We start from the raw sequence: 22,541 nt of genomic DNA on the forward strand, positions 1-22,541 counted from the left end.
AATTCCTCACCATAGTCTCTTTTTGTCCATTTGAGGGAATTACTAGAATTTGCAGTTATACATCTACTTATGTGTTGACGTATCCACTGTTTGTCTCCCCTACTTGGCAGTCAGCCCTATGAGGGCAGCGGCTCTCCTTCTTTTATTCATAGTTGTATCTCTAGCACCTGGCACTGAACACGCAGCAAATATTTTTTTATGTGTTTAGACTTTATTAAGATGGCTACTTGGAATGGGGAAGGTACCCCATTTAGTACTTTTATTGCAATGTTGTATGGTGGTTAAGCTTGGGCTCAAATTTACAGGGTTTTGAATCCCCGCTTCTATCCTCTGTGAACTTGAGCAGTTATTAACCCCTGTGATCCTGACATAGAATGCTAGGCTGAGTTCTTGAGTGTGCCAGCCTCTGGGGGAGATGTATTACATGTAGGTTTATTCAGGAACATTGGTAGACTGGATCCAATATGGAAGCTTAGGAAATGACACTGGTGCTGATAGAAGTGTGCCTTAAATTAGAGATGTTGTGTGTCAGTTGGATCCCTTTAAAAATGTATGTATGGCAGAACCTCTCATATCTGCCCTCCCAAATGGAACTTTGGGCATCCCCTATTGGCTTGGGTACTTGGGATTCCTGACGTGTGCTGCTTTGTGGCTGCTCTGTTCTTTAGTACAAAGGACTCCTTGGTTTGCCCTTGTTGTAGGTCACATGATCTACAATGGATGAAAGTACCATACTGTGAAGATGCTCCCTTTCCCTTGAGAGTGAGTGTAACCCAGTGCTGGCCTGGGGAAGAGGGTTCAGACGCTGGTCATCATCACATTTATGAGGGTTCCCTGTCTCACAGTATGAATGGTCTCTTTGGGAGAAACCCTTACGTAATGAAACACTGCACAGGAGCCTTTCGTTAAATTCAGATTCCTTTCCTATTCTAAGTCACTTATTTTTTCTGTAATTTTAAGCTTGGAATTTTGGGAGCCTTTTTTGTAAAAAGAGGGACAACACATTATTATGAAGTGTTTTGAAGTTTGCTTTTCCATTCTGGGTATTTCTAGTCTCCTGACAATAGAGGCTGAGAAAGCCACTACTCACCAGCATATTATTATTAAATGCATTCCCTGTAGATAAATATTCTTTTATTTGCATTTTCAGCATTGTTAGTTTCAGATTCTGCCTTAAAACGAAAAGCCCCACAGCAGCCAGCTTAAGAATGAGCGTGGCTGTGGTTGGAGTCTGTGTGTGGCTCCTATCTTGTCGACCTTCCCCTTCTGTGCTGTTTGCCGGCACGCCCAGTGTTTGCTCTGACTGTGGCGAGCTCCAGTGCCTGCTTTACTGATAGACCTTAAATCGCCATGAGGAATTTTCAGTAATGAAGGGCAGACTGATTGTATTTATTATTTATTTATTTATGTATTTATTTATTTTGCGTTATCTCCCCCAATCCCTCCTGTACATAGTTGTATATCTTAGTTGCAGGTCCTTCTAGTTGTAGGTGACTGACTGTATTTAAACTTGTTGCCACAAACCTAGCCCTTTACATAATGTAGTCTGATTACTAATAAAGGAATGTAATTGACTTTTAAATTTCTGAGGAGGGGGAGGAAAAAAATTCTCAAACAGAAGTGTTCTGTTAATGAGTGTGATAGGCCGCTTTGTTGTTGAAGACAACCCTCTTGGTATTTCCCTGAAGAAGGAGCTGTGTTGGGGCTGTGTGGCGCGTTTCCCTGGCGCTTTGCCCCACCTCCTCTTCCCTGAAAATATTTATGGAGATCTGGTGTGTTAATAAATTTAGAAGTGATTTAATGGTTGCATTGGCAGGGAGAGATAAAGCTGTTAAATATGTTGTTCAGTTTATTTCTGGGTGGGGTGGAAGAGGGAAATACTAATTTTTTCCCTTTTGGAAACCTAATCGTATGCTCTTTTGTTATCACTCTTGTTCTCCAGGCATTAAGTGTAACTGAAACCCTGATTAAGCCCTTGGAAAAATTCAGAAAAGAACAACTTGGAGCTGTAAAGGTTTGTGTCTAATTTGAGTAACTTGTAAACAGAAAATGTAGATGTCTCTGCTGCTTCACTGTATACTTTATTCACATTTGGCAGCTTCGAAGGAGATGTTGGAGTAAACCATCTGTTGTTTTATGTTTTAAATGTGCATTTTCCCCTTTGGGGGATATGAAATTGAAAACAAAACAAAAACACCTGGACAGGATAGTAAAACCTATAGTAATCGTCTTTGGCTACTCATTTCCAGATAGAGTTTTAAAAATATCCTTAACCAAACAACACATTTACTCTGAATAGAAGCATCTTATCTCTGTGGGGGGTGCAGTTATTTCTTCATACGCCTTAGTTTTATGGAAGAGTGTAGCATTATACCAGGGTTTGAGATTAGAAATGCTCGTACACTGTGATGCCATTGAAACTAGGAAGAGAATATTAAGTTGTTGGGATGTAATTTCCTTCAATTTAGCAAAAATTTATTGAGCTTCTGTTGCGTGCCAGTGCTGGGGATTCAAAGATAAGTGAACCACAGACTGTACTCAAGGATCTGACATTTAGCCAGGATTTCCGGGAATAAGGCAGGGATTTTGCCACAGGGAGCTTGGGATATATTTGACAGCCTCTAAAGTTTGCAAACTGAGCCTTGAAATTACCCCCGAAAAACAGTTTCCACCAACCTTCCCTGAATTTTGTGTATGTGCTTGAGGGAGAAAGAGTAACACTCGAGTGTTGTTGACCATTTTTGGCTTGGCCCAAGGAGAAGAGAATAACATCAATTTTAGGGAGGGAAGAGAGTTTTTATATTTGTATTTTTCTCCCCACATGGCTGGGCATGTGAGGTTTTTTTTTTGTTCTTTTTCTTCCTAAATAAACTATTAAAATTCTTTTGTACAAATAAACATTGTGGCCTCAATGGCTGTAACTACACAGATGGACCCAAAAAGTGTCAGCTGCTTGGTTACTATTTATGGAATCAATTCTCCTTTAAGTGACTTGTTAAAATATTAGACGTTTCTTTTTGGCAGAATATTTGACAGGTTTTAGTGAAGAGCTTTGTTTTGAGGGGAGGTCAGAGGTAGTCCCCCACAAGTCCCCTTCCTGGGGTTGTTTGCTGGGCTGTGTGAAGCTGGGTTGTGTCCTCTGGCTTTGTGGCAGGAGATAGGGGGTCTGGTTTCACATCTGTGACCTTGGGCAAGTGATTGGCTTTAGTTTCTTATCTGTAAAATGAAGGAGTTGGGGATGTGACTGCTCTATTTTGTGGTTTTTGGATTCTGTTTTCTCTGATCTCATCTCCTTAGGCTGTTTTAAAGTTTGAACATCTTGGTTCTTTCTTTTTTAACATTTCGTTGGCAGCTTCTGAATGTAAACAATGTCCATTTCTTTTTTTTTCTTATTTTAATTGGATGATTGCGGGCGAGGATTATATTATGGAAATGAAAAATGAGTGTGACTTAATTTTCTTTTTATTTGCCAGCCACCCTACTGAGTTTTATAAATTTCTGACCTTGAACCTTCTATTGACTCCCTGACCCTCTGCAAAATTTCCCAGCGTCTCATGTTGTATTGTTCAGAGCATATCTTGACAAAGCAACTTGCAAGATAAATGGCCATATTATAAAAGGGGAAATTATTTTAATAGCTTTAGTTTATGCCTTGAGCTATTTGATGGCCAAATTCTATGCTGAAGTCCCCTTTCTTTATTTCTTCACTGTTCTTCTGGCTTCAAGTTTATAAAAGATTTAGCCTTCATTCTTGTTCAGTGTAGTATGTGTGTTGGCTGTCATACCTGTTGATGGTGTTCCTTTGAGGAGGCCAGTTGTTGTGAGTCACAGGGAGAAAGGCGGCTTTTAACTGACAATCTTGTATATTATAATAAACAGTTGAGACAGGTGGTTTTCTAGGTCATATAGTGACATATAAACATCTGTCTCTTTCATTAGATTCTTAAATCTTTGAGAGAAAAGACTGTGCTTTATTTCTCTATTTTCTGCCAGCATTCACTCTTACTGTATATGATATCTAATAAATAAGCTATTCAACTAATAATTCTAGAAGAACCAGGAAGGGGTTTGTAATCTGGATGTTTGGTTATTGTCTACATCTGTGCTTCCTAAACATTCCATCATGTTTTGACGTGTTCTTATTCCACTGGTTAATCTACTTACATGAGATACTTAAAAATAATTTTACTCTCTTGGGTTAAAGGTCTTTATTTATTTATTTATTTATTACAGCATAAAGCAGTTTTCCTATGGGGATTAAAAAGAAATGTCCTTAAAAGTTGACTACAGCAGAATTTTTCAGATATCAGTGTCAAAATCTTAATCTTCTCTTTTCTCTTCTCCTTTTTCCCTTCTGGTAATGTCATACCCTCTGCTTTTATACTGAAGCTCTCTCTTTCAGTTCCGTTTACTCTCAATTTCTCCAGTTTCCAGAATCTCAATTACATGTTTAACTTGTGGTTTTAATGTAATCTAAACTGCTAAGTGGTTTTTGTAGGTTGGGTTTTTCAAAAGCCCCAAGGTATCCTTTTCTACCGTTGGCTTTTATGGGATATGTTGTTCAGTCATATCTGTTTGGTTTGGCATTATACCTCCCTTCTGTAGTTTCTGCCACATTTTCTTACACACATGTCAAGTTCTCATTTCTGTTTAAAAAGCCCCATTTCCCACCACAGAACACAGGTATTTCTGTGCTGTGTCACATCAAGTTACTATTCACTTTTTTGAAGGCCTCACTCAGCACTTATCTCCTCTGAAGCTCTTTTACCTTCCCCAGGAGCTTCTCCCCTATTCTCAAGTGTCTGCACACACTTTGTCAGTAGCCTTTGCTCCTTGAATGTCGATTTAGCCACGGGAAGCTAATACAGGTACCAAATAACGTAGAGCCAAGTACATTTCGTAAAATTTCCGAGAATTACCAGAACTTGATAAGGGTTACAATGCAATTTACAATTGCTTTCTTAGATATTGGAGCAATCAAGAAATGAAAAATGTGGCTTCAAGCAAGCAGTAGCGTGCACCAAAGGGGATGCAACTAAGCTATATTGATAATAGAGCTGATTCAAATGCTGTTTTGGAAAGAGCCAATTACTATTTTATTAAATAGAATAAAAAATTTAACCAGAGGGTTGAAAAAAAAAGTTCATTGCATATATTATAACATTGCCTCAGCTATTACCAGACACCCTGGGATGAGAGGCCCTGGGATACGTCTGTGAATTAAAATACTGCTGGTCTTCAAGAAATTGGCAACTCTCTGGGGGAGATGTCAAATAAAAAAGCAATAAAAATATATTGTAAAAAGTGCTGTAGTAGGGGTAAGCATAGGAGCTCTGGAACATGCCCTGTCATCTCAGCTTCGAAGCACCAGGAAAGTCTTTCAGCAAGACTTGATTCTCCTCATTCGAATCCCATTTCTGCCGCTTGGCTAGTGATGTGATCTGGGGCAAGTTATGTAAGGCCTCTAGGCCTCAATTTCCTAATCTTCAAAATGAGACTAATGACACCTGTCTCAGAAGTTTATTATGAGGATTAAATGAGTTTGATAATGTATTTCTTCTGTCTGGTGTAGGACCTGGCATATACATAGTTGCAATTATTTTATTATCCCATGCATGGCTTGCTCCATATCAGTTTGCCAAACAAGAATTGCTCAGGTTTTTGTCCCTTCTCTGCATGCAGGGTTCAGAGGTGACATGCCAGAGCACTGTGGCTTGTGACCCTTCTGGCCAGATAGTGCTAAGATGATGGATAGGTGACTCTGGTGCAGCTGCATAGGAACCAGTGGTGGCATTTTGTCAGTGTTGGTGCCACTGCCACCATAGGCTTCCTCCTTCACTCATTCTCTGACAGATGTCTCCTGGGCACCTACTGGGTATGGAATTTATGCTCCATTCTGTGGGGATAAAAGCTGAATTATCATCTCTTTGGAGAGGCTGAAAGAGCTTAAAGGAAAGGGGGAAGAGAGAGTGGGGTTGGATAAGCCAGTGCAGTGTAGGGTAGGAGTGGGTGACTTGGTGCAGGAGTTGAGGGAGAGTGCTGTTTTCCCCTCTAGAGGGGTGAGGGAGCACTTCAAGGAAGAGATTGCATTTCACAGGGGCTGTAGGATGTTGGGAGACCAGGAGATGATAAGAACAGGGCTTGCAAAACTCTGCTTGGCTTGGATATACAGGATTGCATTTTAAAAAGTGCTCCTGCTGGGCATATTGCATGTAGTATGAATCTTGTTTCTTGTATGTGTAGTGTTACTCCTACCTCTTAATTTAAATAAAAAGGGAGAAACATTTGGAATCTCTAAGAAAATAATTAAGCTCTTCTCTAGATTAGTCATGCCTTATGATTTAATATTTATAGTTTGATAATAAGCCTTTTCATTTCCTCATCCTAGAAAATTTGTAAAATATTAAAAATAAAAAATCATCTGGTAACTTAAAAAAATTCTCCTCCTCTAAAACAAAACAAAAAAATTCTAATACCCTATGGAAGTGCCAACAATTCACAATTATGTTCAAACTTCTGTGAATTCTTTATATATTCTTTATCCATTTTTCCATGGAAGTATTAATGTGTGATTTTAGCAAAAAATTGCTTAAAAAAGAATGTTTTACATGTTAAGAATATTTACTTCTTTTCTTAAATATTAATTGCATCTTCTCCGTGCTTCTTTGTTTGCCTTTTGCTTGTTTATTATATATTTTTGGATATCTAGAAGTTCTTATGGCTTCTTCCAGTTCTTTTTTGCTCAGAAGGTCCTTTTCTATTCTGAGATCTGATGAAAATATTTTTTTTATGACTCCATTTTTTACTTGTGACTCTTTCTGTCCATCTGGAATTAATTTTCATATGAGATGTGATTCTCTTTCTATTTTCCAAGTGGTTAACCAATTATACCAGCACCATTGGTCGAATAATATTTTTTTACCTGGTGATTTGTAATTGGAACCTTTATATATATTTACTTCTAATGTGTTCAAAAGACCTGATTATTTAAGTTTTGTTTCTTAGGTTTATGATTCCCTCTACCATTTATATAGTGTACATCTTATTTGGCTGGTTCTGCTGTTTTAAGCAGTAGCTCTTCTTTCCCATTTTTTATTTGCCATGTGCGATTTTATAACAGGTTATATGATGACTTCCTATGAGTCATATTTAGCCTGTAAACTTCATTTTATTTGCCTTACTCATCCCAAAATAAAAAGAAAATTTGTTGCCACCATTTAAAAATTATTGGATTTTTCAGCTGTTCCAGAAAAATCAGAGGACCTGGCCTGTATGCTGAACCTCTGTTTCCATATGGCAAAAATCTGCTGGAGCTGTGTTATAGCTTCCTTCCCCTCTAGGGTAGATCTGGACTATCTGGTTTGCCATTGCCCCCACCTCTCCTGGATGAGTTCTACTTCCAGCTTGCTTCAGTCATTGTGTTACTGCCTGACCCAGACTCACTTGAGTTTACAATGCTGTTTTATAAAAAATTTTTTCATTGTATTTAATTTGATCCTTGATAGAGCCTTTTGTCTTACGTTGTTCAATTCATTTATATATATATAGTCCATATATATGTGTGTGTGTGTGTGTGTATCTTATATTTCAGTGTTGAAGAAAAAATGCTCCATTCTTTATTGAATGCTACTTGAACACAGTCCTCTTTAAAATTCATATTATTTCAGCACAAGAAGTCATATGAGCACAAATAAACAGAATAATATTCTATAATAGGATTGAGAAAAACTGCGAGAAGAAATAATTATCTAAATCTTAAGATTCAAAAACAAAACACAGCAGCATTTGTATAATACCATACCATGTATGAACGAGTGTATCTCCCCTCTAATTGATGGGTGTAATGTTGTTTCTTGGCTAAATTTTTTCTTCACAAAGCCTTGATGTCATCATTTTCTTTCATTCCCAACTTTCCGCACGTGTTCATTTACATTCCCCACTATTGCTGAGTGTGCTGGATGTTTTGACTGCTGATTTCGCATCACTGCCAACTTTGTCCCATTCTGTGATTTGGATGAAATCAAATGAGTAAAAATGTTTTCAGTATTCCTGGTGAGTGCTAATCTGCAAAGATAGTGAGCACTTTTTGCGATCTGGTCTTGCTTTGCAGCAATCTTGTCGTAAATGCAGTGGCATGACTTCCATTCTTGTTTAAACCTGAGAAACTGATGCTCAAAGAAGGCTGGGACACTGGTGCAGAGTCACAGAGTCCTGAGTGGCCAGGACTTGAACCTGACTCTTCTGGGACACCTAATGCAGTGTGTACTCTACAAGATGAACTTTTTAAAATATTGAAGATTTTGAAGTAATGGCCATATGTTTGTTTTAGTTTATTTTCTGTTTGTTGTTAAAATAGTTGATGAAGAGCGTAATACATAATGAAAAGCAGAAAAGAGAGTAACCATATAATATTAATGCCTTAAACTTTTTTTTAAATGGTTTTACATTAAACCTAGGGCATAAAGAAAAATAAAGTGCCTCTGTTTGAATGAAAGTTTGAGTGTCCTGACACATGGGTGAACCATAGGATCACAGAATTTCAGGATTGGATCCACGAATGAGCTAGTACAAAAAAGCCCCCTGATCTTTGCAGTAAGAAAACTGATTCCGTGTTGCTAAATATTTTTTTCCAAAGTCATGCTGCTGGTTTGTAATTAAATTTGGAGTAGAAATGGATGGAAACATTGGTTCCTGGGTCTCTGTCTCCTCTGTCGATGTGGGGTTTAATTTAGAGTCTTTAGATGAGCTGGCAGAAGCTCTGTCCTAGGTTCCCGCAATGACAATTTGTAGTCCCATGTAGTGAAATAAATAATGATAAATGGGAAGAAATAGAATTTATGTGCTTTATTTAATCTCTTTGCCTAAAAGGAAAATGATCATACCAGAAAAGACTGGAATAGTTCATTATTTTTGCTTTAGAAAATAAAAGTTGGAAAATAGTGCAGAGAATGTTTTCTTCCAGGAGGCCTGAGAGAGTTAGGGCGAGTTTGAAGTTATTAGAAACCTTTTGACAGTATGAGGACATAAGTGTGCTTTCATTAGTGCTCAGAAATGTTTATTAAAAATCGAAGTGGGCAGGCTGTGTTGGGGCAATAGTCTTTCTTCTCTACATTGAAAAATTTGGTTACTGGTTTTCTCAAAAAGCTTCTATAGCGAAAGGAAAGCAAATGTTATTTCTAGGCAGTACCTGAGAAATGTTTATAATGTTGACAAAGGGGCTCAATACAAGTATGTCATTGTCATTTTAGGCCCTGTTGACCTATTGAAACGTATTCTAGACCATGTTATAGAAATCACTGCTAAGGTTGGGGAAAGTAGATGGTGTTTGGTGTCAGAGGATGTTATTGTTAGATTCATACTAGACAATTAAGGAAGATCAACATTGATGATTCTTTTTTTATACAGAGCAAAACTTACTCAGTTTTAAGTGAATTCCATTTCTATGTCAAAATCTGTAGCAAGTTTGCTTTTTTCAACTTTATGTTTTTATACTGTATCCTTCTTTAAAAAATTTTTTTTAATGAGAGACAAGTGACATGGCATGAATTCTAAACTCTGAAAAGTATGAAGAGTAGAAAAATAACAGGCTTGGAAAAGAGGCCATTAAAAGAAAAAAAGAAAAGATAGGTGACTCTTCAATCCTCATGCTGTCTTGATGATTAAAAAGCAGTGGCCTGAATGTGGAGATTTTTCAGATAACTCGATCATGCTCAGGGTACTTTCTTTTATTTTCAGATATTTTTCATATTTTGAGCTTCCCAGTGGATAAACTGTGTGTATGCATTTTTCCCCCTGTTTAATCATAGTTGTCTGTTTTTCTGATTTGTAGGAAGAAAAAAAGAAGTTTGACAAAGAGACAGAAAAGAACTATAGCCTAATTGATAAACATTTGAATTTATCAGCAAAAAAGAAAGACTCACACTTACAAGAGGTATTGTTTTAATTCTTGTTATTTCTAAAATTTAGTAAATAGTACATGTCTTTTTTGTTTAAAGGTGCTTTTCTCTTGAAAACTTTTCATCTAGGATTATTAGAGCTGGGGAAAAAAATGAACAGGTATTGCCATGAGTTAAGGAAAGAGTTCTTGTGGAGCGAGACAAAATAATTAATACATGTTGTAGTGATTAATTTAGGATGGGTTCAGAGTATTAAAATTTTTGGTTCGGAGCCTATTTTCACAGGAACAGTTTTAACCAGCGTTACTGAAGAACAGATATATTATTTGCAGGAATAGATTCATAATTGGCTTTCAAGATTTCTTAAAGAAATGAACTGAATTTAATAAGCTCATATACCATTTGGCTTTTATGTGAAGGCAGCATTAATCTTATTTAATGCTGAGGATTCAGGAGGTTCAGCTCTACTGGAAAGAGAGCATCTGTTTTACTTGTGTTAATAGACTCGTTTTTTGGGAGGGAGCCGTATGTAAGGAGAAAGGAATTTATGTCTTCTCTCTCATTTTCTGTTTCTAGCCATTTTCTAAATTCCCTGCCACTTGTTTTTTTTCACTCACACACTCGAATGGAAACTCACTGGTTTACACTTTGGAACATACGCATTCATTAAAAATAATGCTGTTTGTGGCTGTTAGGATCTTGACACATCCTACAGAAGTGTGATTTTTTTCTCATTTGTTTATTTTTAAACACATAAGGAATCTGGGCATAATATGCTACTATAATATCCACTTATGGAAGTATCATCAAAACAACACTAATGACATTGAATCCAGTATGAATTTGGGTTTTAAATGTCATATTCAGTTGCCTACTGTGTGTGTGTGTGTTTATGTTTATGTGTATGTGGTCATTTTGACATTACCCACATGTCACATTTTCTTTGTCTCTTTAATACCTTTGACTGACATTTGGATGGCTTTTCACAGTTTGTAAAAGAGAAAGAAGCTTTTGTACCACTTAATCCTCCTTACAATACTGTAGGTAGGTAGGGCTCCCTTCTCTCCTTGTTCCTTATTATGTAGGAAGTCATGCAATTGTTACATGGGCTCCCTCATCTCCTACCCTCAGTCAATTTTGAAGTGGCAGCTGTTGTTTTTATAGGCACTTTTTATGTTAGCAGTTTTCTGCCTCTCTTCTCCCCTTATCTCTATTTCCTGAAGGGATTTTCATGCCCCAAGTAAATTTCCATCTTCACTATACAATTAGGTATTTCATTCTAAACGTTGTTTAGGCAAAATCTTTAGTGTCATCCTTGGCCCTTTGTCTCACGCCCCACATCCAGTTCATCAGCATATGTCTTCTTCAGCTTCAGAATATTCTCAGAATATGGCCTCTTCTCCTGACCCCCACCACTGTCACCATGGCCCAAGCTGCTGGCGTTTCTCGCACAGATTATTGCAAAGGCCTCTTAATTGGTCTTCCTGCCTCCACCAACTGTATTCCTACTGTTTGTTTTTTATATAGCAAGCAGAAGGAGGCTTCGTGTTGCTCTTCTCCAAACCCTTCTCACAGCTACCTCCAGGGACCCAGGCCCATCCCAGCTGTCCTCACACCCTCGTGGGCTGCCTCGCGCTGACTGGGCTGAGGCAAGTGTATCCCATGCTCAGGCCCTTTGTGTTGGTTCTTCCTTCTGCCTAGGGCATTTCCAACCCAGATCCACATGCCTCACTCCTCCAAATACTCTTTCAAATACTCTCCACTCAGAGTTCACTTTATTAGAGAAGTTTTCCCTGACCATTTTGTTTAGAGTGTCCCCCTTACTCTGCTTTATTCTTTTTCTTCTTACAACCATTTGACTACATATTTGATTGTTACATGGCTTCTTCTGCTAGAATGTAAGCTCCTTGAAGGCAACAAGATTGTTTTATTCAGATTTATCAGATTTTTCCCCCAATGGCTAGAATAGTACTTGTCAGGAAGTAGGCACTTAAACATTGATTGAATGAACAGGTGTGAAGTTGCTTGCACAGTGAACTAGGGCTTCGAGAATTTCGTGATTCCCAAAGATAATTAAACTGTGGATCAGAAATTTGAAGAGAACTTTAAGATGAATAATTTTAGTTTCATTTAAGTTATATATTTTTTCCTGTTTTGCCCTGTTTGCTCTTAAGGAACAAACTCCCAACTGAAACAGCTTTCTATTGCACGTGTGAAGGCCTTAAAGGGGGGATGCTCTTTAGAGAGAACAAGGTTAGGTTTGGATTCTCATTACTTTTGGCAGTGAATTGAGTTGAGGTGCTCAAGAGATTAATAAAGGTTGCTTAGAGAGGGACTGAGCAAAGGCAGAGGAACTTGTATCATCTATTCTTTCCTCTTGTTTTAAATGAAAATAACAGGAGAAAATTGTGGCAGACACCAGCTGACTGGGTAATTCTATTAGGACCTTTAGCTATAGCTCTGCCTGTATTGGGTGCAATACCTTATACCTCCAACCACATCCCTAAATTCTACTTAATATTTATAACAAGTATTGCTAGTTGAGAAAATTCCATTTCTGTTGATTTTTGAAGTATGTTTTTGTTTGCTGAGTAGCCAAATATAATATTTCAGTATAAATACGACCAGGGTAATAGGTCCTTTGAATACCTTTATGTGAGATGGATCTACTCTCATGATACATATTTACAGCAGGAAGGGTCAGAAAGTAGATGATAATTAAATTGAAATTACACATTTGTTAAAAACAAGCAACTGTTACTTGGTGTAGTAAAAAGTATAGTCCGAATACCAGTTGCAAGTCCATATTGTTACCTGTGCTTCTGACTGACCAGCTATACAGTAGAGGTTTCTACGACCCCATCTTTGGGTTCAGTTAATTTGCTAAAGTACCTCACAGAACTCAGAAACATTTCTTTAAGTTTACCAGTTTATTATAAAGGATAAAATAAAGGATACAGATGAACAGCCAGACGAAGAGGTGCATGGGGTGAGGTTGAAAAGAGCCCCAAGTGCAGGAAATTTTGTCCCCATGGAACTGGGGTATACCACCAGGCAAGTGGATGAGTTTGCCAACAAGGAAGCTAGTCAACTCTCGTTCAAGAGTTTTTATAGAGATTAATGTATACTGCTTTCTCCCCTCCCTTCCCTTCCCAGAGGTTGGTGGATGGGCCTGAAAGTTCAGACCCTCTAATCACTGGGTCTTTCTGGTGCTATCCAGGGGCTCCACCTCATTAGCGTAAACTCAAGTGTGTTCAAAAGGGGCTCCTTATGTATGACAAAAGACACTTCCATCACTCTGGAAATTCCAAGGGTTTTCGGAGCTTTGTGCCAGGGACTGGGGACAAAGACCAAATTATGTAGTCCTTATTAGACCACATAGATTGCCTTATAGACTTGAGTCAGACTAAAGACTGTGCTGCTAGGTCTAATTTGGATGTCCATGGCATTGTCGTAAAATATGGGTTATCGACAGTCTCAGGGATTCTGGTGGTTTAATCACAGAACACGTGGCACAGCAGTTCTGAACACTCAGAACATTAGGGGAGTGTTGCTAGAGGGTGACCAGCCATGCCAGGGTATTGCAGTAGCACAAACAACTAGGAAAGAGAATTCACTAAAATTAAAAAAAAAAAAACCTGGTAAATCTGACCTTGCTATAATTTTCTTGTAGAACATTTGCCAGTAACAGTACGTGAAAAATTTACTCTTAACTCTTGAAATCTTCATTTTATTAAATACTCGACAAAATTACATTGTTTTTCCTGGGAGTTTTGTCTGTTAACTGCTGGTGGCTGAACTCTCAAACTCTGGTTATTAGAAGCATAAAAATGTTATGATTTTGATGAGTATTAGGTAGAAATTCTCATTTTGGCTTAACACTCTTACTTATTGTATTTAAACATTATTTTAATTAAAAAATCATTTGATGCTAAAAATTTTTTTATTACATGTTAAATACTTTTTTTTCCCCCCAAAATTAAAAAATTGTTGTGGTAAAATATACGTAACAGAAAATTTATGATTTTAACCGTTTTCAAGTATGTAGTTCCGTGTGATTAAGTACATTCATGTTCTTGTGCAATTATCACCACAGTTTGTCTCCAGAACGCTTGTCATCTCGCAGTACTGAAACTCTGGACCTATTAAATAATGACTCCCTAGTCCCCCCTCCAGCCGGCTCCTAACCACCACCCTCTACTTTCTGTCTCTACGAATTTGACTGTTCTAGGTACCTTGTATGAGTGGAATCATGTGGTAATTGTCCTTTTGTGACTAGCGTGTTTCACTTAGCATAATGTCATCAACGTTTGTCCATGTGGTAGCATGTGTCAGAATTTCTGTCCTTTTTGAGGCTGAATAATATTCCGTTGTGTGTATACACAACATTTTGTTTATCCATTCATCTGTCGGTAGACACTTCGGTTGTTTCCACCTTTTAGTTATTGTGAATAATGCTGCTTTGAACATGGGTATACAAATATCTGTTCGAGTCCTTGCTTTCAATTTTTGTGAGTATTTACCCAGAAATGGAATTGCTGGGTCATACGATAATTTTATTTTAAATTTTTTTGAGAACTGCTATAGTGTTTTCCATATCTGCTGTATCATTTTACATTCCTATCAACAGTATGCAAGGCTCCACTTTCCACATTCTCACCAACCCTGTTTTTTTTGATAGTTTTTTCCTGTTTTTTTTGATAGGTATGCGTTGGTATCTTGTGGTTTTGATTTGTATTTCCCTGATGGTTAGTGATGTTGAACATCTTTCCATGTGCTTATTGCCGTTTATGTATCCTGCTTGGAGAAATGTCTAGGTAAATACTTGAAAAAGTAAAATTACCTAAGTTAGGAAATACATAATGCTTTATAAGAATGGTTTCTAGGATGAGAATTCTTTCTGGGCTGTTCTCTCTGGAACCATGCTCCTCTCCCAGTTCCTTTCTAGTTAGACAAAATAAGCTGGAACCTTTTTTTGGAATGTCTTCTGGCCATCTGGTTCCTGTTCACTCGCAGGGGATGGAACATTGTGAGGGCTTAAGAGCATGACTGCCCACAGATGGGCTTCAAGCCCTGACCTGCCTTTGAGAGCCAGGTTCTTGAGATGGTGCCGTTGTGGCCACTTCCTCACCTGCTGCGTTCACTCATGACTGCTAGGTGACTGGAATTTCCCCAACCCTCTTTCCCAAGCAGACTTCATTCTTAGAAGATTTGTTAATGGAAATAATGTTTATGTGGTTTTGGTTCTATGTGTACGTTCATCCTTGAATGTCAATTGCAGTTGGGGTGAGTTTTTCATGAAGAACTTTACTCTTGGTCTTCAATCCTTTGGGGTCAGTCAACCTCATCATAGAGAGCAGCGGTTGGCAAACTTTTTCTGCAGAGAGTCAGACCGTAAATGTTTTGTACTTTTGCAGACCATAAGGTCCCTGTTGCACCTACTCAGTTTGGTTGTTTTAGTTGGAAAGTAGCTATAGAAGATACATAAAGGAATAGTCATGACTAATTTCCACTACAACTTTATTTAGAAAAACAGGCTCTGGGCCACATTTGGCCCGTGGACTGTAGTTTTGCCAACCTCTGATAAAGAGTTTCACTCCTCACTGTCTCTAATTTGACCGGCTTCAATTATTTTAACATAGGCAGATATCCAAGTGGAACAAAACCGGCAACACTTTTATGAACTGTCTCTTGAATATGTATGTAAGCTTCAGGAAATCCAAGAAAGGAAGAAGTTTGAGTTTGTGGAACCTGTAAGTATTATAGCAAATTGTTCTGCTAGTTGAATTTCGCAATATGTTAGAAATATTTTTCTTTCAAGATCTAATTTACGGTTGCTAGAGGCTGTAGTGCACAAACATGAAGCAAGATATCCTGAATTATAAAGGGTGGACACAGATAGCCGTGTAGTCAAAGAATCCCCTCTGAATCACTGGTTCTCAGCCTTATTTGCACAGCAACAGGTAACAATGAATATTTTTCCTTTTGCTACGTGGTCTCAAGGATTCTCAATCAGGTGCAATTTTTGCCATCCTAGTTTTAACTCCACCCTTAAAAAAAATCCCCGTGAAAGAAATCATATTGGAATGTGAGTGAAAGCACATTTATGGGGTAATCTTCACTCAAGTTTGCTTCTAAAGCAAGTACACCAGTCCAAACTTTGGTACCTTCAACAATTACTGGTAGCAAATGATTTCTAAATAAAATTCACAATGTTTATAGCAGCCTAAGTTAAGAATCAGTATGTGGAACATTTGAAATTATTTAATGAGTTACTGTGACATTTCTTTATACCTATTTTAGAAACACATGATTTAGAAACACACACACATTTTGTTTGTGCTTATATAGATGTACTTAATAGCTTCAGTTATTTATAATATATATGCACACATATGAATGTATGTATCTTCTGAATCAAAATGTAAAGGGTATTTCATACTGTGGGTTTTAGCAAAAAAATAAAGACAGTGGGATTTGTGATTCTCAGGATCCATTTTAATTTTAATATAGATTCTTTTGCTTGTGATATTTTTTTTAAAAAACAGCTTTATTGAGATATAATTCACATGCCATACAGTTTACTTGTTGTGTGTAGAATTTTGAGAATCCAAAAAAATAACCAAGTAATGATTAATTAAAAATTAGCATTCATAGAAGGTATGGTCCAGTTGGAGTAATAGAATTTGAACAGTTGGAGAAAAATATGTGACCTCCTTAAAGCTTTCCTTTTATTTGAAATGATAATAATAATGCCTATGTTTATTGAACATTTATATGCTCAATCATTGTTCGTGATTGTTCTAAGTACTTTACTTTGCTCCTGCATTTATTCCACACAACAACTGAATGAGGAGATATTTTTGTTATCCCACTTAGCAGATAAGGAAATTGAAGTAGGGAAAGTTGCGGTAATTCGCCCATGGTCTCATAACATTGCTGAAGTTGGAAATTGACCCCAGCTGACCATTTAGCATCAAAGCCTCAAATTCCTAACCATTACACTAGGTGACATCCTGAAGAAAATGAGTTTCAAGATTTCCTTAATGCTCACCCCATATCACTTTTGCTCACTTTAGATTTACTCGCATATGGGGCAGAAGCAACTGTCTTCTAACAAGAGCAGCAGCTTGGGAGTTTGTAGGAAACTCAGGGCTTGACCACCACCCTGCCTCTGCCCCTCTGTGTCCCAGTTGCTGAACATCCTTGTCATGAAGACAGAGGTTACACTGCGCTGGCTGCTGTTGGAGAGAGCCTTCAGCCCTTTGATTCTGTGATTTCACTTTCCTTATAGATTCTATCAACCTACAGTGATAAAGTTTCAATTATAAATGAATATAGGGATTCTCTTGACTGAAAAGGACAAATGAGTGCTACAGAATTCCGTTTCTTCTATAAAAGCTGTCTAATGGCTCTGATATTTGAGGAAAAATCACAAATCCTTCATTTTTTATAGGGACTAATAAATAATATGCAGTTAGGTTTAATTGAATTCTAGTGACTTCCTTTTAATTATTTTACATCAATAGAATCACAATGAGGTGAAGAGAACTACTTGGCTGTTTTTGTTATTCTTTTTTTTTCCCCTGAGTTTTTTTTGTGCTAATGTCACTTTTTCTCCTTTGTTTTAGATGCTGTCCTTTTTTCAGGGAATGTTTACTTTCTATCATCAGGGCCATGAACTTGCCAAAGACTTCAATCACTACAAAATGGAACTACAGATCAACATTCAGAATGTAAGGAAGTGAAAGCTTTCTGGTGTAAAAAGATGTTTGAGATGTGTATTTTTAATTTATTTGGTACATGAAAACCCGTAAACTAAGCCCAGGCTGATCTGTTGGTACTGGGAAACTGAGGCTACGTTGCCACCTTCTGGTCGATTCTGTGTAACAAACTGCTCTCTGGCGAGGTGAGGCTCGAGGAATTCTGCCACCTGGTGGCTCTTTTTTTTTTTTTTAAATGAATTTATTTCATGTAATTTATTTTTCTTCCCTTATTTTCAGAGAAGTCACTATGTATGTTTTTATAATCAGAATTTCCTATAATTTGCTTTATTTTTTGTTTATCCAGTTTTATTGAGATATAATTGACACAATACTATAAGTTTAAGGAGTACAGCATGAGGACTTGAGATATATATTGTGAAATGATTTCCACGGTAAGTTTAGTTAACATCCATCACCTCATATAGTTACAAAAATTTGTTTTCCTTGTGCTGAGAATTTTGAGGATGTACGCTCTTAGTAACTTTCTACATATACCATACAGCAGTGTTAACTGTAGCTTTGTGGCACAATTCTAAGAGTGAGCTTTGTTACGTAGCTCTAAATTCTCTATGTATGAAACGGACAAAAGAGACCTCTACTTTAGATTTAAGTCATTTCAAATATAAGGATCTAAATTTCTTCTCTGTTACCCGTGTATCTTATTTGATTTTTATTCCCAGATAGGCTTATAGTTCCAATGGAACTTAATTCCTGTGTTTTATGCATGTTTACCAATGTAGTGGTATTCACTGTTGCTATTGGTCTTTATTTTTTTCCTTGAAAATGTATGCTTTCTATTAGGTCTTGGATAAAGAGATTTAGGAGAACTTTATGTATTAAACAGTATAATGTATGTGATTTTGATCAGAAGGTGGTGGATGTTTTTCCTTTCAACACTTTAGTTGGTTTTGGATGTGTCCTCATTGAATTCAGGTTATGTTCAGTTGGATGTGTCCTCATTGAATTCAGGTTATGTTCAGTATAGTTTCAGGCCTTGTTAGAAATACAGTAAGTTAGTTTTGGAACAAACTCCTAGCCCACACTGAGAGACATTCAAGTAGAAGGATGGGAATCTCTGTGTTGTTTGCTGCCTGACCTTCAATTTCTTATAATCTTAGAAATTGAGGATGAATGGTTTTTGTGTAGATTTTGAGTTCTTTTTTTTTTTTTTTTTTTGATATAGTTCCTATACTTGGGAATGTAGATAACGAAATCTCTTGTTTTTTTTTAATTCTTGTGTCCATTTTTATTTGTAGATAGTTTGAACATTCAGTTGGGTTAAATAACTAGAAGAGTAGACCCCCGATCCCCACTCTGCCCATCAGTGACTATAATGTAACAAAATTTAAATATGTGTCAAAGTGTGTGTGTGTAGATTAGTCCTAACTTAAAAATTGTCTCTGTAGGTTGTAGAATATTTAGTCTAATGATGCTGTGATTTTTCAGAATACTTTTGCAGGCAGCAGAACACAGTGTTGTAAAAAGAACATTACATAGTTAGTTTAGAAGATTAGATTATAATCCTGATTGTTTTCCTCCACTAACTGGCTGTATAACTTGTGGAAATTCACTTTTTCTGTCTGAACCTCCTTTGTCAAGTGCAGGGCTGGCCTGGATGAGAGAACCTTCAGGCAGAGCTGGATCTGTAAATTGTGGGGCCAGTGTAAAATGAGAAGGCAGTGCTCCTTAGTCGAAAATGAAGAATTTTGACACAGCGACAGCAGAGCATTAAATCAAGTGTGTGACCGTCTGAGCACAGGACCTGTATGACTGCACAGGCTACATGCCCGTGAAGTCAGCCCTGTCTCAAGATGTCCTCACATCTCCTGGGGGCTTCAATGAAACTGTCCCTACACAGCTTGTGTGTGGGTGGAAGTACACTTATCACACACCTCGGGGGGATGGGGTGTGTGGTTACCTTGCATACACCACAGTCATTTCAGAGAGGTTAAAGGTTTAAATGTGAATGAGCAGTAGTCTGTCATGAAATATGATGAGCAAAATGAGCAATACTCTGTGATGAAATATAAAAAGCAAAACTTAAAGACAAGGTCTCATTTAAAAGGGTGCACAGAATCTCCTGGTTACTATATTAATACTAGCGCCCTAACACACACATTTGATAACAACAGTCGTTTCCCATAGACAAGTGGGCAGAGAACAGTTTACTGAAAAAAACCTTTTCTTTGTCCTCTGGAACTTGAGTGGTGTCGGTGAGTTGCCCTGAATCCTTGACGTCTTCTCTCAGATTCCTCTCGTCTTTCTGTTCCCGCTGTTTCTGAGTCCATTCCTGCAGCTCTTCCAGGTAGAGGCTCTTCTTTCCACCTCTCCCTCAGTATTGAGAACACCTGACTAGGTGTTGCCTTTGCTCTTCATTTTTCCTTTTAGCTCATTCTTTTCCCTTGAGAAATAGCAGCACCTTTGAAACACATGCCACTCATTCTACCTCACCTACTCTCTCTCTCCTCATTGTTGCTGTAATTTACTCATTTCTTGGCCATTTGTTGCATTCCCTGATGATGTCAGCTTTTAGCATATTAAAGGGAAAATGCTGGCTATGGAGAACTGTATTACAAAAATCCCAGTTACGTGTTATTTTTTATGCTGTGTACGTTTATGTATTTAAGGAAACATACCCAAATGTTAAAAGCAAATCTTAGAATTAACTCTCTGTGCACTATAATGTTATAGATAATTTTGGTCAACTTTTAAGTATTTTACTGTAGTAAAAAAATAGCAAAATAATTTTATAATCAGAAAAAAGGTAAAAGTTATTTAAAAGTGAAAATGACCTATTTTTCCCCATCTAGTTTCACCTTTTCTCTTGTAAAAATGGTTAGACCTTTTTTTGGAAAGAGATTCAGTCTTCATCCCTTTTCCATAAGCTAGTGTAATAGAAGGAAAGCAAAAAAGAGCAAGATGGCTTTTAGAAAATAGATTTTACACAAGAATGTAAATTGTATCAAAATTAAAGGATATTTAAAAAAATGAGTTTTAAACTTTCGGGATCTCTATCCCCAGAGGAATATGGGGAAAAGGAGACTAGAATAGAATTCTTCCTGGAAGGAAATGGAATATGAGCAATTTTGGGATTCATAAAGAATCACTAGAAGATACTAAGAGTGGTTAAGAAGAATTTAAGAATCTGTGCAAATATTTTTGTTACAGTGTTGGGAGAAAAGTGGAACACCAAAATGAAAAACTCCCTTTAAAAAACAAAAAAAGAGAGTGATTGGAAGTGATTGTGTCAAAATATGGGCCTGGTTATTTCACGGGGGTGAGGTGGGGTGGGGTGATTTATGGCCACTTTTTAGCTTGTTTATGCTTTTTCTTTTGGCCCCCAAACAGACTATTAGTGCCCTAACCTTTTTCCCGTTTATAATGCTATGGGTTGGTTTTTATAATCTGAAAAAAAGTTTTAAAGTGTACTTTGCCTTCTAATCAGATTTAAAATAATTGTCAGTTTTACATTGAAGATTATCTTGTATCCTCTGTTAGAGAATAATTGTTAGGACTTTTCAGTGACTTAATTGTAATACTAATAATACCACCTGAATTAATTTTGTTACCATGTGCTGGGTGTTACCTGTGTGCTTTATTTGGATTATACACTTGGTCTTCATAACAGTCCCACGATGTAGGTTTTTTTATTCCTATTTTACAGATGAGGAAAATGAGGAAGAATAACTTCCTGAAGTCATGATGCTCTAGGGTCAGGGCCAGCATTGGAACTTGGGCGGACTCGCTCCAGGGCCCAAGGTGGTTAGTTTCAGATTTAGTGGTGGCGTAGAAATGGATCACTGATGATGTGTCTGGGGCCAGTAAATACAGGAGTTGTGGAACATCCTGGTATGTCCATCTGTTTCCCTGGACCTTAACAACTTGTGGGTAGCATGGTAGTCCCTTAATTGTAAGGACTCAGATTCAGGCACTGATGGTGAACCTCAGCTCACCTCCATCTCTCACAAGTTCTGACTTGACTTTCCCTTGCCCCCATGGGAGGTGTTTTAAGGTGTTTAGACTTGATCACCTATTCACTTGGGATCTCCTATGCACCATTCCTTATTCTGACGCCTCTCTATGCATAGGGCACTTGATGGTATGGTATGGGGATTGCAGTGAGTGAGGGGTGTGTGTGTGACCCTCCCCTGCCCCTTGTTCTGTTATATTATTTTGGAAGATAATTAAAGCAGGGCTGCATGGGGCCCACCCCTGATGTTTTACAGCTGTTTCATGAAACCCTCTTCATATTTGTAGTTACGCTCGCCTGTTTTTTGTTCCCTGATGAGGTCATGGGGCCAGAATGAGAAAACTTAAATGAAAAATGGCAATCCGTACTTGGAGTCAGCCTTGCCTTCTGCCTTTAAAGCTTTATTTCTGGGTATAACTTGATGAATAGCTCCTTGTCCCTTTCCTCTTCCTTTTCCCTTTAATATGAGTGAACATGTGCTAAACCTGACCCACTAGTTTTCCAAGATATTCAAAGGTGTCTGAATTCCAGCTTAGTTCCCAAATTGAGTCCTCCTCCCACAAATAAGTGATATTTAATTTATGAAGCTTAATTTAAGAATGATTTGTTTGGAAATTTGTTTATTTACCAAAGCATGTACGGAAAGGAAAGGAAATAATACAGCAATGGTGTTTTATTGCCATTGGGTAGTGCTCGGCTGTCTCATCAGTTATGGTGAAGAATAAAGCACCATAAAATGCTTTCAGTAGTGCCACCCACAGTGTAAACACTCTAATATTACCTATTTTAATGTTTACAGTCTAACCGTATTACCAATTCAATGATATCTTTGTATATATCTGGAGTTTATAATTAGAGATTGCTAGGTTCTAGCCATTTTTACCCCCATTCCTATTTGCCTAAAATGAT

The 22,541-nt window shown here is 37.5% G+C and overlaps 1 protein-coding gene across 2 annotated transcripts in view; it reads left to right on the plus strand.

The window, feature by feature from the left end:
- ARHGAP10 (Rho GTPase activating protein 10) overlaps positions 1-22,541 on the plus strand; it is a 290,156-nt gene that overhangs the window by 98,858 nt on the left and 168,757 nt on the right. For both annotated transcript variants that reach the window (XM_046657071.1, XM_046657070.1), the window contains exons 4-7: positions 1,943-2,014; positions 9,830-9,931; positions 15,539-15,649; positions 17,528-17,632. In XM_046657071.1, the coding sequence (XP_046513027.1) occupies positions 1,943-2,014; positions 9,830-9,931; positions 15,539-15,649; positions 17,528-17,632 (390 nt within the window). The remainder of the gene's footprint in view (positions 1-1,942; positions 2,015-9,829; positions 9,932-15,538; positions 15,650-17,527; positions 17,633-22,541) is intronic.

The sequence above is a fragment of the Equus quagga genome, chromosome 3 (assembly GCF_021613505.1).
Source record: "Equus quagga isolate Etosha38 chromosome 3, UCLA_HA_Equagga_1.0, whole genome shotgun sequence".
NCBI classification, from domain to species: domain Eukaryota; kingdom Metazoa; phylum Chordata; class Mammalia; order Perissodactyla; family Equidae; genus Equus; species Equus quagga.